General features: G+C 40.0%; 1 protein-coding gene across 6 annotated transcripts in view; it reads left to right on the top strand.

Annotated features, from left to right (window-relative positions):
• Nucleotides 1-19,492, top strand: part of LOC121899094 (SPHK1 interactor, AKAP domain containing) — a 130,821-nt gene that overhangs the window by 94,207 nt on the left and 17,122 nt on the right. For 4 of the 6 annotated variants that reach the window (XM_042414680.1, XM_042414683.1, XM_042414678.1 and 1 more), the window contains 2 exons: nt 8,630-8,732; nt 10,012-10,122. In XM_042414680.1, coding sequence (XP_042270614.1) covers nt 8,630-8,732; nt 10,012-10,122 — 214 coding nt within the window. Of the gene's footprint in view, nt 1-5,993; nt 6,343-8,629; nt 8,733-10,011; nt 10,123-19,492 lie in introns of those variants that run through there. The other 2 variants (XM_042414682.1, XM_042414679.1) reach the window with 1 other exon arrangement.

Genomic DNA, 19,492 nt, shown 5'->3' with positions numbered 1-19,492 from the left:
TGACAACTGTATCTGAACTGCGGTAATCCAGACATCAAAACAGAGGTACATGAACTCAACACATGATCTGCAGGTAGTATTACATACTGCGTTCCAAGCTTCCTGACTCATTTTCATTTTCACAAGACCTGTTTACTTATTTATTGACCAAACCTTCACTGAACTCACAGGCCCCACTAAGTGTAAGGTTGAACCCTTTGCACTCTTGATTTTCTATAAATATCTTTTCACGTCACAACCGCTCAGATTCATCACCATATCCTCTCCTCTCCCTCACTTTTCTCCTCTCACGTGACGTGTTTCTATTTTGTAGTCAGTAACTAAATTAAAAATAGCTCCATTGTGACGAGATTTTGACAGTCATTCTGTACTCCAGCTGATTCTCCCTTCATTTGGTTTTTACTCCCAGCTCCCTCAGATGTCTCCTCTCCTCTGATGAGCACAGTCTGCACTTTCATCTCCACTTTAGTTGTCCCTCCATCTTTTATTTTAAGAAAGTGTGCAATGGATTAGTTCCCTCCTTTAAAAAGCCTTTGGATTAAGATGTGTGGAGGGCAAGAGAGATGGGGGGGGAAAGAAGAGGAAGAAAGAGGAGGCAGAAAAGAGGCAAGAGAATAGAAGGAGGACGAAGAGGAGATCAGGAGGAAGAAGAAAGTAAGAGGAAGTGGTGTGAAGAACTCAAAGAGGGGAGACACTGAGGGAGTAGCGAGAGGATAAAAGAGCATCATATTTAGAATGTAGCTGTCAGATTCCTGGTGGTGTTGGGATTTCTATAACATCTTTACTGCTTCATATAACCAACTGTGCAACAGTTTGTGTTGTATTTCTTCATAGTTCCCTTATAGTGGTTATTATCCGTCTGTCGGCTGCTATGAAAAAACACAAAAACTGACTCGCTGTTGCTATGCGACTGCTAAAAACTGCTCCAAACCAATTTGAAGCACTGCGATCTTTTGCTGCAATGATTTCATGTTGAAATCTCCAGAACCATCAGCACCCTGCATGCTGAGCCTGAGAGTTGAATGCATGAATGTCACACAGAGCTGTCAGGAGACTTTTACTTTCCAGCGGAAGACAAAGGCAAGAAGAGGTCACATGTATGGGGAGAACTCCTTTGTGGGCTGTATGTTGGTCTGTCAGTGGTGACATCACATAGTCACCCCATTTACACCTGCATGTGAGGTGCAAATGCATTCAGAACAGAATGTGATCATATCAGCTGGATCACATCTGGAGGTTTTCTGGCTCGAATTGTAATCGGATCTCTGCTAAGTGTACATGCAGTCAATACAGCATAATCACATTTTTAAGAAAAAAAATCCGCCTAGCAAGTTGAAAGGTCACCTAACTCTGCCTGTTCCTGCTAGATTAAGCAAGTCTGGCAAAAGCTACAATTAGTAGCAATAGTGGTTTAAAAAATAATGACACCTGTCCATGGCATTGCTTGGTTTGACTTGGGACAGACCATGTTTGATGACAAATCCACCAACCCTGGTCAACTAATTTCCATATTTATTGAGAGCCGATCACAACATTGGCAGAATGAAGATAACATAAACACTTATGAATCGGTGTAAATGCAAATGCCTGTGGATCACATCAAGATTTTGTATCCAGATACAGATCTCATACCAAGTGTAAATGGTTCCAGTGATTTAAACTGTGTGTGATTTAGTTTGTATAGTTATATGACGTTGTATAGTTTGTATGACCTGCTGTCCAACCACTAGAAGATGGGGCTAAAAGTCTGCCATTGTAGAGAGTGAAGAGACACAATGAATCGTACAAATGAGGATAACGACATACATGGTCAGACAGTCTCTTCTTGGAGACATTTGTGATGTTTCACTCGGATATACACACTAATGTAACCATATTTATTGTGTGAAGGATGACAAAAGAGAGCTCTAGAGAGAAGTTAAAAGCCTACTTACTTTCACACCTCAGCATACCAGGCCAATTGCTGCGTAGAGGGGGCGTTGGTCTCTTGAAAAATTGTCAGAAGCAGTCTCCTCTGACTCACATTATTTGGAGGACTTGTTGTATTGCACTTATGAAGTAAGTCTTGGTTTATTCTGAAAACACATGCACAAAAGAAGTCATGAGTGGTCAGGTCTCAGTACCAAATAATTACATATGAATAGCAATGACTATTCAAAGCTCTTTGAATTGTGATTTTGTGAGCTCAGCTTTTGTTACAAGATTAAAGTCAGGATACAACAACAATCAATTTAGCCCAGTCGGATACTGTATGTGCAGACTGATATGTACTACTGTAGTTAAGAACTAGTACTAGTTTTACATCTATATACCGACATTAATGAGGTGGTGTATGAAGTGTCTAGCTCATATTATAAAAAATCTAAACACAATCCTATGTAATGCTTTTACACCCAGAAATACCTGTTTATTTTCCATATTATTCTACACTGTCACCATACAGCCAATTGACATTCAGTATCTTGGTTATTACAGTTTATTGGTTGTGGTGCGAATCTGTTCAACAGTGTAACACATTCAACACAACTTCTCATAAAAACCTCTGGCTTTATATTGATGCTGCTTATGCACATGCTCTTAACTCTGATCCTGCTTCTATATTTAGACGATGCAGGTTATAGAGGGGATTGTGGTGATATTGTATTTGGGTCACCTTTTTAAGGTCAATCATGCACACTGCCAAACAGTAAAATCTGAGAGACCATGTGGGAGTTTTTGTCTTGGCAAAACCAAAATACTCTCCAGCTTCATACTTCATATTTCTTCCTTTTTAACTAATGTCTGATTACTTTTAGATGTACTTTTCTTGCATCTGAAATATAATGACAACGTCTTGTCTTGTCTTTTTTTAAATAAAAGAAAGACACATCCATCAAACCCAGTATGCATAAAGTACATAATTTTCTTAAGTGCCTGTAGTAATCAAAACACATTACTTTTCCATACATATTGCAAGATGTTTTTATATGTTTTTGTGTTTCAATGTATTATAAATATTCCATCAGCCTGGAAAACATACTGTAGGTAGATGTGCATACAGTGTCCAGACATACGCTCCATGTCTCTGAGATACAGTATCCATCAATCATTCATTGTGTTACAAACTGCATTTCTTGCTTGCACTTTATACAAGAAATCTGGTGAATTTAAAGTTATTTTTCCTCTTTTTTTCTTGAGTTTTTAAAAATGTTAAAGCAGGTATTTTGTTTTATTATTAGGTTCATTAGGTTAATGTTAGAAGATATATTTTGCTTTCTTGGCACCTCATTATAATCATTTTATAGGAAATATTCTGTTGGAAAAACTCTTTTCCTCAACTGAGAGGCATGAAATTAGGTGGTACAGCACATAACCACAGAGGGCATTAACAGTTGGTGAGAAGTGCTGGGTAATGCACGACTCCTGCTATTTATATCTGAATCTGTTTATGAACAAATTGTAATGAGAGATTTGGGTGAAACTGGCTGAGTTGTCATGTAATATGATTACTGATATACTGTAGCTACTCTCAGAATTCTCCAGTCTATATGTTTCTGTATGTACATGTATTTCATTTAAATGCAGAAGTGAGGCCTAGAAACTGTTTTGTAAACATATGTGTTCCCTGCGGGTTTGCCATCACAGAATATGGGTTTTTGATATTGTAAGCAGTAGAATAAAAGCAAATGGCCTCTAATCTAGAGGGAGAAAAATCACACAGTAGCTGATAACAGTATGCAACAATCTTCTTTGAGGTAGAGGGCATGCAGAAAATAAGCATTCTTTTTGGCAAAAATGATCCCTTCAGCAGAGTGTAGACGTACACTTTCGCCCTGTACTCATCTAAAAAACCATTCTCTTTCTCTCTTTCTCTCTCACTCTCTCACTCTCTCTCTCTCTCACACTCACACACACACACACACACACATACATCTCATCAGGACCCCTGCTTTCTCACTACTCTTTCCCCTTGAATATCCACCATTTTCTCCATTCTCCACCTACTTCTTTTTTCTTTCAGTCACTGTCTCAGCGGGATAATAGAGAACTGAAGGTCACGGCTCCTTTTACCCCCTTCTGATTTTTCAGTGGCCTCCCTAATGGACCAAGGAGGGAAATTATACCTTAACCATCAGAGACAGAGAGCATAGATATTACTCTCTACAGGCTCACTTACTGCTTAAGGTGATGGAGATGAGGACTGTCTCAGTCAGGAATCTGGGATGTATGATGTGTGTGTCTATTTTAGTTTTGTTTTGTTTTTTCTTATATTTTACACAAGTTCATTAGAGCTCAGCGTGGTTCCAGTGAGATGAAAACAATTTCTTTATATATCAAAACAAAATTTTTTTTTTTTTTTAGATGTGGTGATATTATTCATTCTTCAAGTGCTAATACTTAAATGTGAGTGGAAGTCCCTGTTCTGTCTGTGGGTCACACCTGCACTCAACATACACCCTGTCTGCATGCAACTTTGTCATTGTTGATGCCATCAATGGCTAACTGACTTCTTGCTGTAGCTTCATATTAACCATACAGATATGAGAGCAGTACTGTATCAGTCTTCTAATCTAAAGGCTTTACCACTTTTATACATACCACAATCAGGGGTCTTCGTTTGGTAAATAAACACATTCTAAAAATGCACACTAGAAAACAAGATGGGCACCTCATGACAGCAAGAAGAAGAGTTCCTTTGTTTGTTGCATTTGGCTTAATAACAAGGAGAAGTAAAAAAAGAAAATGGTGTGTGTGATGTGTTCACAAGAATAGGACAAAGGATGGGGATACTGGTGCATGATATGAGAAGCATCAACTTCTCTTCAAAACAAGCGTTCATTTTGCTTTTCTACAGTAGCACAGTCCCAAGTCGCCATGCTTATAATCAGTGTGGTCACATATTTTTGGACATGTTCAGATGACAAAATTGACATCATGTGGACCTTCGTGCACCCTTGCAGCCAGGTGGATATAGCAAGCATACATTGAGGTTGTCTCTCAGTCAGAGCAGCCAGTGCATTTCTCAAAATGTCAAACTATTCCTTTAGTAAGAAAAACGTAAGATATTCTAATTTTAAAATGTTGGTTTATGTTATGTGGTCATGTTGAAAAAAAGAATACTAGCTGACATATCTTTATCTGATATCAGTATCACTGGCTTCAAAAATCAGATGTCTGTAAACAACATGTGAAAAACAAAATGTCTGTCTGCCATAAATCATTTTAAATATGTAATCCAGAGACAGTTATCACATGATAAAAGGAATGACTATTCAGATCCACTGTTATTATTCCTGAGACGATGCACAGCAGACCTTGATATTTCCATTCAGGCTGCTCAGCGATGGAGTCTAAGTTTATCCCTATTATAGCTTGGTCATACATACAGTGATAGTGGGCAGCTCCTTTTTTTTCATTTCTGAAAGTAAAAAGCACTTCAAATGTGTTTGTGGAAGTCTGTTTGTGTGTGCTTGTTGAGGTCAAACGAGCAAAAGGCAGGTGAACTATAAAGACTGTTGCACTGACCCTGTGTTGTAACAAAGAGGTGGAGCACCTGTCTGAACAACAGAGGGAACAATGAAAGTGAAATTCACATACAACTGAAAGTTAGCAAGAGCTGAGATTTGCAGGTAGAGACAGGAATTCCTGGTACCAGCAGCCAATCAAAGCCCAGATTTCTACATATGTACAAATCCATAAACACATTTCAAACAATCAGTTGTGATGGAGATTTTTATTTACTATTTATCTACTTAACCACTGCTGTTGTCTTTGCTGTTATTATAGGATACTTTACATCGGTCTAAATACTTTCTCTGTCAGTCTTCAATAAATTCATTAGCCTTTAATATATCTTGACAAATAGGGGTTCACATAACGGTTGCAAAAAAACTACGTATGTGTGCGCTTGCCTCTGATTGTACACAAGCGTGTGCGTCACCATGCGCGCGCACTCTCCATATCCATGCCCTTGGCTGTGTCGTGCAGCTCATTACGTTTGATCCATGCGGGGATCCTGCGCTGCGCCTGCACTCGGCACTTGGCGGACAGACGCACAGGCAGTGGTTTACTGCTGCTGCTGCTGCTGCTGCTGCTGCTGCTGTGGATACCTCGGGACTCAGTTCATCACAGTCCTCCTCCAGTCACAGTGAAGCAGTCTGGGATTCCTTCAGTGCTCGGTCGGGGATGCGCATCTGGACCGGAGTGTGTCCTGGGGACAATTACGCGTCGAGGCACTCCGCTGTAGGCTACCTTTCCCTGTCCCCCTGTCCCCACAGAGGAAATAATCACACCGGTGGAGGACAGTTTGGGGTGTTTTTTTGATAGAATGGCAGGCGCAAAGTGCCTTCTGAAAACGCCGAGGTAAGAGACTGTTTATCCCGGGATTTTAAAGAAAATGTCGATGAACATAGGCGCATACTCTCAAACCAAATTAACATAAATTCTCAGCCTATAAGCATTTACATTGTGTCTGTGATATTCAGTAGTGAGTGCATTTACTTTATAGTGTTTTTGTTGTATCTATGTGGTGCCACTGTAATATTTCCCTACATTTCTACCACATGTGTGTGATGTTTGAGGCGCCCTTTTAAAATATAGTATTATATTTACAGGGGGACTGGAATTAAGTGAGTGTGAAATGCCAATGCATCATGCCTTTTATGTCATATTGAATCAAAGCAGGGTGATATTTGCCAGTTTTCGTCTGTGCAAAAGTGTGCCAGTTTGTGTTTAGGGCTGAAAAAGCGCACCAACATCCATGCAGTGTTGTAATAAAGCCGTTTCCACATGAGACTGCCAGTGTTTGTGGTAAACAAGAGGTTTCAGCCTGCGTGGCCTGACTGATAAATGTGTGGTGTGAAGAAAAGTGGACAGCAGTAACGTTTCAAACAGAAATGTTCAGTTTTCACTCTTCAATCTGCTTCTTAATAAGCTCTAGTCCTATTTTCTCCGGGATAAATATTACAAATTATGCCAAAAGTAAAGGCTAGTGCAGTCTTGAGGATCTGAACTTGCCACTCTGACTATTTTGTCAGTTTGAACGTTTTCCAAAGCTCTCACCAAAAGTTACCTGCTGGTCTCTGAAGTCTGGCATCAATCCTCAAGCACATTTTTCACAGTGAATTACAGCAGTGAACCGGGGGCTGTCCTTGAAAAGCAGACATTTCAGGGGTTAATTGTGTCCTCACATCAGGTTGATGCCCGCTGGGTACCAGGGGGCCCCGGGAGCGCGAGAGCGCACCAACCTGTCAATCATCACCGTGTCGTGATGGAAAGGTCGTTAAGCGCAAAGATTAGAAAGGAGGTCGTGCGTGACAAATCTATAAGTCTTCTACAGTCTTCTACCAAAATTACTCAACATTTACGTGACCACCACAGACATGCCTATGAGTTTTCCTTCAACGTTTTCACGTACATTACTTTACAGTGTCGCTCGCGTCCAATTTTCTGCATCCAACATCTTCACCGCAGAATCATTGCATCCGTCTGTGTGTGTGTGTGTGTGTGTGTGTGTGTGTGTGTGTGTGTGTGTGTGTGTTGGATTGGTGTTATGTTGAATGCCTTGCAGGTACAGCAGCCTATTTAAAGCGCATCATAACCACTTAACTCCAGTACATTTTTTTTTTTTTTCAGTGTGTCCGGCCATTCACAGCCAACTCACTTTTCCTGTGACACATTTATTTACATCAGGCATGTTCATTTACTGCAAATAGACACAGTTGTGTGATCCCTCAGGGCTTTCAAAATGGAGTGCTTTTAATTTGCTTTGAAATATGTGGATTACAGAAAAAAATCAGCTGCTTCTATTTGAATATGCATCCCCAGCCTCTTTATTTTCCAAATTGATCCTCATTAATGCTATTCCAGATAAGCTCTCGACTTGGCTTATCTCAGTGAAAGCATGCACAGGGGATAATGACGCCTTCCTGGGATTTTTTTTGAGTTTCCAATGTTGTTTTGGGCTCAGCGTACTCTGATAGACACTCCCATCACTACAGTTTGTGTCATTTTGTTGAATGATTATGTCAAATGCACAAATGAATGTGTTTCCCTGTTTGTCCTGCTAAAACATTCCGTCGCTCTTACTGTGAAACTTGTCAGATTATAAGACTGGCAAAGTGGTCATGATGCTTTGACGCATGTACTGTCAGATTCTCGACAGAAATGGCTAAATTGGATACCGGCTGCATGTTCTCTTGAACAGACTGCGAAAAGCTGGCATTGCCTTCATGCCAGGGAAAGCTTTATGCAGTTCATGCAGAAAGAAAACATCACAGACTTCCCTAAAGAAACTTTTTAGCAGATGCTACAATGTTTTCTCATAAATAACAATGTGACAAAAAGTTGCACTCTTCAATAAATGATGGGAGATCTCATCTTGGTTGGCCATGAACTGGTACATTTTCTGAATTAAGCATTCAGCTCAGGATATTGAAATTATTCTTCTACCGACTATAGCTGTCTGGTTAATTCATTGGAGGAGTGCCACTGCTGTACAGTATGAACAAATGTGACAGGCAATGGGCTGCTCCAGCCAGAGTGGAGATAAACCGTCCTCACTGATCCTGGACTTTTTAGAAGTGAGGTGTTGAACGCTTGATGAGAATCTGCTCTGACAAAGTCAACTCCGTGCCCTTTTGCCTTGCAGTAACTTCCAGTCGTCTGCCATGTTTGAAGGCTCAGAGTCCGCCGAGGTGGAGGGAGGCAGCACAGAGAGCACCGTGGCCTCGTCCATCAGCGCCTGTAAGAAGGTAAAAACCAAACTGTGTGTTGTTTCTGTGTGTTTGTGTCGGGATGGAGGGAAATACTCCACTGTGTGTCCCTCCATCTGTCCGTCTACTACATGGCCACTTCTCTTTTTTTTGTTGTCTTTTTCTCTGCTCATGTGCCTGTACACCTGTCTGTCATATCTGCCTCCTCTGACAGTTTATCTGTGTGTTTCCAGCAGTGAAGAGATTTTCATTTCCTCCTCTAGGGTGCCTGTGACACCCAGGGGTTGTGTAATAAGAGGAACAGCCAGGCCCTCGGGTCAGCCCAGTAGATTTATCATCTCCCAGTGCCAGAGAGACAGGAGGGGAAATAGTACAGATCAGTGGGCTGAGGTGAAGGCTAGATTGAATTTCCTTTCAAAGTGTGTGTGTGGTTCTATTTGTGTGTGTGCCTTACTGTATGTGTATGAGTGTGTGGGTGTGCAGGAGGACTCGCTGGTGTGTGTTCCTAATTAGCCTACCACTCATCATCTTAACTGATTTCCACTCAAGGTGATGTCTTTCTTATAATTGGGCCTCCAGTTCCGCTGACCTGTGCCAACAGCCTTTGATATGATCACTCTCCATGACATCAGCTGAGTCTACGTCACCTTTACCTGGCTGAGGGCCTGCACAGATGGTCTATTCCTGAGGGCACAAGCATAAGGGGGCACGATGTCACTATAAATACACAATGATAATGAACAACGTGTACGTAATATCTGTCACATGTTAAACTAAATGAATAAGAATGGTTTATTTATAGCATGTGATTTTAATCTTTTATCTGCCATATGTTAGTGGTAGTTTTTTATCATTGCAAACAGTCTTCTTTCAAATAAATAAATAAAAATATTCCATACGGTCAAACTCAGGACTGTGATTAACATCAAGAGAAACATTATTTTCATCCTTGTAAATAAATTGGCGTTGTAATTAGGTGGTTATTAAAGAGGAAAGTCAATAGTCTTGTCAAAGGCAGCTGCACGGCTGCAGGTTCAAAGGCTTCATTAAAATGTCCCTCCTGAGAGAAGACGATAGCTGTCGTATATATAATGTGCGATGTCTGGTTAGCTGACAGATTATTGATTCTGTGGCGTGGACACTTATCCTGAAATAAAGGTCCTGGAGAAAGGTCAATTGATCTCATCAACCAGAGGAGGGGGGAGGACACACAGGGACTGGCAGATGAAAGTGAAAGGGTGACTCAGAAGGTGTGAGCGCATGTGTGAAGTCATATGATGCTACGTGTACCTGAGCGGGGTTTATCTGTGTGTCGCAGGTGCTGTGCAGTAACAGTGTGCTGGATTCGTCGGAGTACTGGCTGAGGAATGAGAAGGCTCTGTGCAGACTGGGCCTGCTGGACGACGACGCAGAGGGCACCTGCACCATGGTGAGTAGCATACCGTGGCTGATGAAACACACGTACCCTTTTGGCAACAAAGATGGGCCAACCCATCTCTAGTGTGTAGCCTTAAAGCTGCAGGGGGCGTGTATGTCGCCTCGAACAACAGCGAGGTAACAGTCTGAATTTTAAGGCACAAATGACGTGAGTGACATCTAAAAACTGCGCTCCCGTCAATCTGCTTCCTCTGGGTGGCTCGTGGGCAAGGACTTGGTGAGAAAATGTTTTCGCAGAAGGTTGATCGTGTTCCCATGCTGCTATTTATTTAAGGGTTTTTGCTCATGAGGTCTGATGTGTCACTTCCTTTGTTGAGAAGAGGGATGTAACTTTGATGCAACGGCTGTAGTGACATTACTGAATAGTGCAGTTTTAAGACAAGTGCCTTGCTCATAGGTTTGATGTGCTTTTTGATAGAAGGGACAAATCACCTTAAACAATTATTATTAATTCATTCATGAAAATACACAAATAATGTTCCTGTTGGTGTTGTCAGCCAGTGATGATGCCACATTCTGCATCGTTTTGCTAGTTCTCCTAATGAAAAGGACGGTTGGGTTTGTGTTTTCTCGCAAATGAAAACAAATTCTGGCATCAATGAATGCAGCATAATTTCTCATAAGCAGTTAACTGCTTCAAATATACCAGGAGAGTTTCTTTTAATAGATGTTATAAACGACGTAATCTAATTCTGCTGTAAGATTGTTAAAAGCTCAGTTTAGCCTCAGCAGGTCCTTACTAATCCAATTATTGCAGGAGGAGGCTTTTGTAGAGTAAATTCATATCTGTTGTGTTTATTTTATCACAGTCAGTGACTGAATAGAGCTATCAGAGAGCAGTCATCTCTGTTGCAACACAAACACAAGGACATCAGCAGTTTGCCTCTCACCTTAGATTTAGCGCTTCAATGATTAGTCAGTCAAACAAGAAAATTGATTGCCAATTATTTTGATAATTGAGTCATTTTTCAAGAAAAAATGCTTAAATTCTCTTGTTCCAACTTCTCAAATATGAACATTTTCTGGTTTCTTTAGTTGTTTATGATAGTAAACTGAATATCTTTGGGTTGTGGACTGTTGGTCAGGACAGAACAAGACATTTTTGCATCTTGGGCTTTGGGAATCAACATTTTTCACAGCTTTCTGACATTTTTTAGACCGAACAAGTAATTAATTAACTGAGAAAATGATCAAAAGCCCTACTGGGATTAGAAGAACTGCACTCTTGCTGGACTAAAGCCCTTTACTTTCTACTTTCAGAACACTCAGCATGATGGTATCAGTCTAGACATGTCAACGCGACTTCACGTAGTGCACAGCTTCACAGAGTCACAGTCCTAGTGAAGTCATTTTAATCATATTTTCCATTGTGAATGTGTTGAATACAGTCATGCACACACACCAACCTGCAGTGTGTGAGTCTGGCAGCACTTCCTCCCAACATGATAACATTACATCCCAACATTTCCTACTCTGACTGTAATACTGTATTTTACAGTGTTTTAATCACTGTAATGATCAATCTCATCTCTATTCAATTCATAAACATGATTATTATCTCTTAGATGAGTATCAGCAATCAGCAGCACACTCAGACATAGAGTCAATATGACAAACAACCTGTACATAAATGTAATCTGTGTACCATTACAATCAACTGATTTTTAGTGAGAAAGCCCACGTCAGTTTGGATCAACATGACTGGGATCAATGTACATTTACTGAACCAAACATCTGTATCGTCCTGCTGAAACAACATAGTTTATAGAGACTATAGAAATCTTACACTGTAATGAAAAGCACAGTTTAAAACACAGCTTCTAAGAATCTGTCCTGTTACATACTGTGATAATGGTTGTTAATGAGCCATTTTCAAGCTCTCCTTGCCCTCTGTTCAATGCACGCTGGGATAGATTTATCAGAAATACAAATCTTGAAACATAATGAAATTATGATTGTTATTTGAGCTGACATGGGGAGGCAGACTCTCTCACATCCTGTTATCAGATTTTATCATTCTAAATACTGAGCGTTTGATTCTAAACTTATTTCTGTAACAATTAAGCTACTAAATATAGCTTTTAATCATGGTGTTTTCTGACTTTATGAAGACCGATTTACACCATTTGCCAAAACTCCATCCAGGGCTGCAGTATCATTTTACATTTCCATTTTTTTTTACATGTAACAGTTGTATAGTCGGACATATGCAACATTTAAGGCTAGAACCAGCAAATGCCACAACACCGAAGACACATCCTGTGATTCTTGTTTAAAAATATAAGAGATGAAGTTAGAAATTTAAAGAAGGGTGATTGCTGTCAGAACAGATACTCTTCTGGACACACAGTATGTGTTTGGATTACTAAGGACATTGCTTGGGCAAGGATGTAGGACTTAAGAGAAAAAATGCATCAAGACAGAAAGCAAAGAGGAGAAATGCTTTGAACTGCAGAGCAAACACATGCTCTATCCTCTCTTTCACCCAATTCTGGGTACGATGTTACCTTTGATCACTCATTCAATTAAAATTGCAAGTTAAGTGTGAGTTGCATTCAGGATTCACAGCTTTAGTGGCTATGGGGAACTTGTTTATTGGGAGGAATGACAGGTTCTTTGAGTCTCAAAGTGAATTGATTTTACAACAAAAATTGTCTTATATAATAAATATTTTAACACTGTATCAAGTTTAGGTCCCTACTGTACTGTGGGTGGGCCTTGTTAAAGAAAGCTGCTGAAATACATAATGTGTTCATTCTAATAACATTTCCACAATAAGAATAACATATTCAGCCACACTTCAGTGGCAGCTTAATAATAAGTCTGAATTTCATCTCCTCAGGAGTAAAATCAATTTTCTCACCTTTAGCTGCAAAATATCTCATATGCTTCCCTCTTTGCCGTTTTGATGTTTTTCTGCAATGACTGTATGACTCTGGACTGGTATAGCAGCACTATCTCTGAGCCATGACCCACACATCACTGATCAGAGCCTGAACTTAGTGATCCAGCTTTAATTTCAAGTGCAGTGGGGTCCATCTCACAGAGGGCTAGTTCTTAAAAATTCTTCCCATGGAGAGATGCTGAAACAGCTATTAATTGAATATACAGCCATCTGATTCTTCTAGTGTCTCAGATTATAGCAGTTAATGCTTTAATAGGGAGTCAACATCAAGAAATGGTGATTAAACTCAACAAGTTGAAATAACAGAAGTTTCAAGTCGTAAATAAACCACACCATTAAACATTTCTGACATTTTTTCTTTTTAATTTGTCTCTCATGGACTGGAGCCAGCCCATTTTATGCAGAATAAATAAATACCAGTGCCACACAAAGTGTTTTGACTTTTCCCCCTCCCCCACGCTTCAAGTATCTTACCAAGGTAACAAAAATAGCAGTAATTTAGCAAAGAGCCCCGTTCTCATACATTTGTGTCACACTCTGTAGGTGTGAGCAGTCACGTGCTCAAGTGAAAGGTTCTGAAACCCCCAAACACCAGCTGTATTATCTAGGACAAGACACACACAGTGCATGAGTTGAAACAAAGGTCTTGAATTTCAGATCCCAATATTCCTCTGACTGACTCACTAAATGCTCCTCTGCCATCACTGAGGGTCAGGTGTCCAAGTAGAATGAAGCCTTTTTGGCAAGTTTAGTCATTTTTTGAAGGGCCAACGGTCACTTCATGTCCCACTGACAGTTAGATTGAGTTCTGCAAAGTCATAGGTTTATGTATCATAACTCGTCTTCCTCCTCATTTTTTTTTTACTCAATGCCATTTGTGATGACTGCCGACTTGAAAACAAAGACATCGCTCGTGCCGTCTTGTTTCTGTAGAACAGGCCGCCTCTTGAGCTCCTACCTGAGTTTGGGATTATGCGGTCAGTTTTATCTTTGTTTTTCCTTTGTGAAATGTAAAAAAACAGAAGGAGCATCATCCTTTTTTTTGTTCAAGTGAGACAATGGTTGTTTGTTTTCTTTTACTTTGTGTCTGTTTTCTATGAATCAGAGGGAACTTTAATGCAAGCATCAAACAGATGCAGCCCGTCTTCCCGCAGCATCGCTCTCGGACTTTGACGTGATAGATTGCTCTCTTCTGACTCTCAATTCTCTGTTCAGCTTTCCGTGGTTCACACAGCCAATCAATCAAACGGGAGCTCACGATTGATGACATCGCGTTAGAGATAAATTTTCCTGTCCTGGCCTGAACTGTACAGGGAGGCAGAGAGAAGGCTAAGTGTGGAAAACGAGATGAAGAGTGAAAGACAGAGGGTGACGTGACAGATGCTGATCCAAACAGAAAGAGAGGAGTAGCCACTGAGACACATACAAACGTCTGAAACTCTGTCAGTGTTGATGAAAGGAACAGACCAGAGAGTGATGTAGAGAGGGATTTTATTGTTTTCTTTTTGTTGACTTGTTTAAATGTAATGGGCCGCAGTAATTATAGGGTTGAATAGAGCATATTCAGATTTTACTGAAAGGTGACTCAACTTCAATTTAGACCTATTTTTGATCAACCTTGATCCAAATCAGTTCATTAGATTGAGTTTTCCAAGAATTGTTTGTTTAAAAGCAAAAAAAAAATCAGTGTTTACATTTTCAGGAACAGAAATGAGTGTGGAAGGCCAAAATCTGTGAGCTAAATAAAAGGTAAAAGCTTTAAAGCTTAAAAAGGATTTTCTGTGTTTTGCTCTATCACCACCTCTGGCTGAATCATGTTGTCACCTTTGATCACTCACTCATGTTTTAATGCATGAAGTCACAGAGAAGTGTCATGTTGCTGTGATAGTCACACTGAATTCCATCACACCCCGGAGAGATTTAACGGGGGCGGGGGCGAGGGGGGCATTTTGATCTGTGCATCTGATTTCCATGTTGAGTTTCCTTTTATTGAAACAGAATGACAAAGTTCGAGGTTAAAAAATGAAATTATAATATAGCAATAGACAAGACGTTATGATCAACAAAAGTAAGTCATCGTTATCAAGAGGAAAAACTAACCTGCATACAAAATAGAAATCAAATGAGGAAAAGCAAAAGTCAAACAATATGATTGATTAAACTTGTGACAACTAGTGGTTGTTTTGTAAGAACATGTGCCAATGTTGAGTTGCAGAAAATCTTTTTTTTTTTTTTTTTTTTTTGACCAAAGTTTTTCAAGGAAGTACATATAAGCCTGGAAGTATTCCTTCCCAACACTGTCCATTCCTCTCCCCTCAGCGGTCTGTCTTCCTGCTTTGAACCTGCATTATCTGAGGAAGAGTGATCCATTCATCACCAGATTCAAACACTTCACACACTCGGGTAGTGTGTAGTGTCCTGACCTGTCCCTTCCCGAGCCCAGAGAGAAAGAGAGAGAGAGAACAGAATAAATATGCCATCAGCCGCAGCAGGAGTGCTGACTTACAGCAGGATCACAGCAGGAAGACAAACCTTCTCTTTCCTTATAAAACCTTCTTTTTGCTTTTTTACCTCAGACTGCCATCATGACAAATTACAGTCTTAGATGCAGGGTTGTGCTCTAAAATGAGACTTAATGCTTAAAGGATATGGCTGGTGATTTTCTACATTATTCTTATTGTCAACAAATCTCATGTAGAGAGCCAAACTAATAATGAATTGATCCAGCTTACAAGTATTGTGTGTGTGTATCCACAGTCTGATATACAGTATTCCTCTGTGCCATAGACCTCCATTGTTGTCCAAAAACTGGGTGACATGTTTCTTGGCCCGGAGGACTGCAGTTGCAATTTGTTTAGAAACATCTCCAAAGACAAATAACAGCAATCACATTTTCAGCCTCAGGAGAGAAGTTCCTTGTGAGGCAGATGCCACCGTGCATGTGCTGGAACACAGTTCTGTTAACAGAGATGCACTAGCTTGTTGTGCTATATATCACAACTTCTTGACTTTTTCCTCAAAGAACTTCAGCATAAAGTCTCTCTCAAAGGGAGAGAGTGACAAGACATCCAAAGGAACCACTTTGCCACTAGTTCTTCCACCATTTCACTTTTATTGCTTCAGTCATGCATATTACCAAACAAATTTGCAGTTCAAATTACTTTAAAGTGATTTTGGGCCCTGAAGGTCTGGGGCCTCACGGCAGTTGCTCTTTTTTTGGCGAGTTGGTATTTCAGCCTTGAGTGCAGGTTAGCTGTTGATGGCCTGTAGACCTAGGTAACTACTGATAGAGCACTGTTAGCTAATCATAGCCTGGACACAATACAGGTGAGGTGAGGAGAAAACGTATGTTGTTCTATGTTGCAGGGATTTAGCCCTTTACACAGTCTCAGAGATGTTTTGGAGACGTGTAACTTTATGGATCACACAGTGCATCAGGGAGCTTATTTCAAATGGATTTTTCTGTGAAGATCATTATTACACATAGTATTAAAAACACTGTGAAAACACATCCTAGCACTTCTCCAAATGTGAAAACAACACATTCAAATTTATGCATTTCAGAGACACAGAAGCTGCTCAACATCCACCGCTCCGGGTTGGCTCATAACCTTCTGTTAGCCACTTTTATCACAGTTGTTCTTTTTTTTTTTTTCTCTCTCAAGATGTTTAATCCTTTGTATGAACCTATTAACATGTTTCCATAAAATGACTTCAAAAAGCTTCAGGAAATATGTTTGCTCTCCAACTGATAAATGTATGATCCTCCAGTGAATGTATACATTTGCCGACACACAGGGGGATGTATACACTCCACAGAGACACCTCAGTATTCACCCCCTGTCCTTTTACATTCTCCATAACGTTTCCATACTATTCGTCTTGTGAGTGGGGAGAACCAGGACAGCGTCAGCTTCTTGATGTTCTGTTTAGCCTGGGGCTCCAAGCTGAGCAAATCACAGCCAGACACTAATTGTGTGTGTGTGTGTGCTTGATATTCACTACTCATAATGCTGCATATATGCTATTTTTTCCAGCAGTTGAAAGGCACAGTCATTTATCAAGCACACACTGTTTTCACATCTTTATTTAAGCACACTTTCTTACATTATGAGTGGTAACATACTTCAAGCAGTACTAGGCAGCTCAGTCAGAGTTGAAAAACAACATGTGTAGTATGTGGAAGTTCATTAAATGGTATTTCCTGATATGCTTCATGCATTTTATCTACACACACTTAAATTTATGAACACACAAAAAAAGGCTGATTATAGTCACCAGTATGTGAGATCAGCATGCCTGTCTGCTCTTTTCACCAGCACTGTGTACTGTATGTAGCATCATAAAATGAATATGGCAGAATCACTGAGCTTTAATGTTGTTCTCCCCCTAACTTCACTTAAAGGAAGTTAAACTTAAACTGAATTAGACTTAAAGGTGCCAGCTACTGAGATAAGACAAAGAGCTGTGTTTAGTATAGTGACCCCAGATAGAGTGAGTCCTTGTCTGTGGCAGCAGTAAGGTTATTTTCCAACAGTAGAACTGTACATAGATGGGGAATAGCAGTTTGCCTCAGATTTGAAAATCTAGGACACTCATAAGGCAATGATAGCACTGATGCAGGATAAAAAAGGAACTTAGATATGATTGTAGAAACCCATAAATAACTCTGGTTAAAAAAAAAGAAGAAGAAGAGTCAACCGTGTCCCGCTCTCATTTCTTATAATGACAGCGAGACAAAATGACAGTAATTATTTCACTAATGTGGCCAGAGCACACGCAAAAACAAGTATATGAAGGACTAAATATTCATCATAACAAAAATGCTTATGTGTTTCAAGTGATGAAAAAGAGCAACAACAACAAAAAAAGAGCCACAGTATAAGAAAAAAAGGAGACAGAAGGACTAAGAGCAGCAGCTGTGTGTGGGAGGATCAGAGTAGTGAGCAGAGAGGGAGGGCTGCTGAGGAGGAATGAGGCTTTGATGGACAAAGCAGACTGAAATGTTTGTAATGGTTTCGTACATTGACCATGTTTGTGCACATAATGTTGTATTGAAACTGTGGCTAATATCCACATGAGCGCTATTTGTAGGCGTAGTAGAGAGAAAGAAATCTGCCTGCCTGACAGTTTTGTATGTCCAAGGACAAATGGGATTTTATGCATAAATAAGATGGTACAATTGAACCCTGTGTGTCTGTGTGTGTGTGTGTGTGTGTGTGCGTGTACTGTTATTGTCTCGGACACACACGCAGGCACTGTACCTCCAACTGAACAAAGTGTTATATTTCCTGAAGCTGCAGTATATGTTTGGATACTGACTTCCAACTAATTTTCTACAAGTTCATCCAAAGTCTGTAGTATTCTACAGCCTGAAAATGGGAATTAAGTCCATTCCTGTAGCAATATTAGCTGATTTTATTAAGGATGGTGAGCAATCCAACAATAATTACATCACATTATGTGTGCTTTTTAGTTTGGTGATTGTACCAAGAAATGAGACACAATGCCATATGAGCAGACAGTTAGTGCATGCTGATTATATTACAACCGAAACACTGAAAAGTGAAGAACTGAATAATTAAGTTGTACTTGTAAGTAATAAAGGTGGATTATTTTTCATTTAACATGCTTTTTTTCTATGCACAGTATATGTTGACAACTTTTCAGCATTCCTACTATCTCAAAATAGAGAAGTGAAAAGTTATCATTTCTGACAAAACAATCTTAACTCAAGTTCAGCTTACTAGCTTTGCTTGGATCTTTCAACCATATCACACAGTCTTCATGGAAAAAGCTTTTAAATGGACCTTGATCTGGGTTTGTTTTTGCCAACTTACAGTACTATTTCCAAGGTCAAGAGTAAACTTTCATGCTTAGGATGCATCTCTTTCTCCAAGCTCTTACATCGAAAGGACAAATTTGCAACATTGTAACATTATTACTTTATTGTGTAGCTAACAAAACACAAATAAAAGTGACCTACATGTTTTTCCCTGTAGAAGTCCCCGAAGATGTCTGTCATGTCACCTTTCAGAAACAGTGATTTAATAATTTACATTTTGCTGGAAGCTCAACTCCACTGCTGCCTGTTTTCTGTGAGGCTGCTTCCAGACTTGTTGAGGGTCATTGCTGTCCAGTTTTGTCTTGGTGGTCCATCAGCACAGGTGGTAGACTCACCCCCTGAGTTTCATTTTGGTTGGCTGGGTGGATGTTTGGCACAGCTGTAAATTCACATGAGCTGAGTGTCTAGTGAAGCAGGAAAGCTTGGAGAGACTCCCTGACCTCTGCTGTAGCCAGACTTTTGACACAAGATGGGGGAAACACAGATGTTCATGTCAAGAAGGTTGAACCCAGATGTTTCGATTCTTCTCCGGAAAAATCACACAGACTGTTACCTCTCTCATCTGGAGAACTGTTTTAAGTCCCTGTGTCTCAGCTTCCATGGGATCATTTT

This window comes from Thunnus maccoyii, chromosome 6, assembly GCF_910596095.1.
Source record: "Thunnus maccoyii chromosome 6, fThuMac1.1, whole genome shotgun sequence".
Classification (NCBI taxonomy): Eukaryota; Metazoa; Chordata; class Actinopteri; order Scombriformes; family Scombridae; genus Thunnus; species Thunnus maccoyii.
This window is presented reverse-complemented; position numbering and strand designations above follow the sequence as displayed.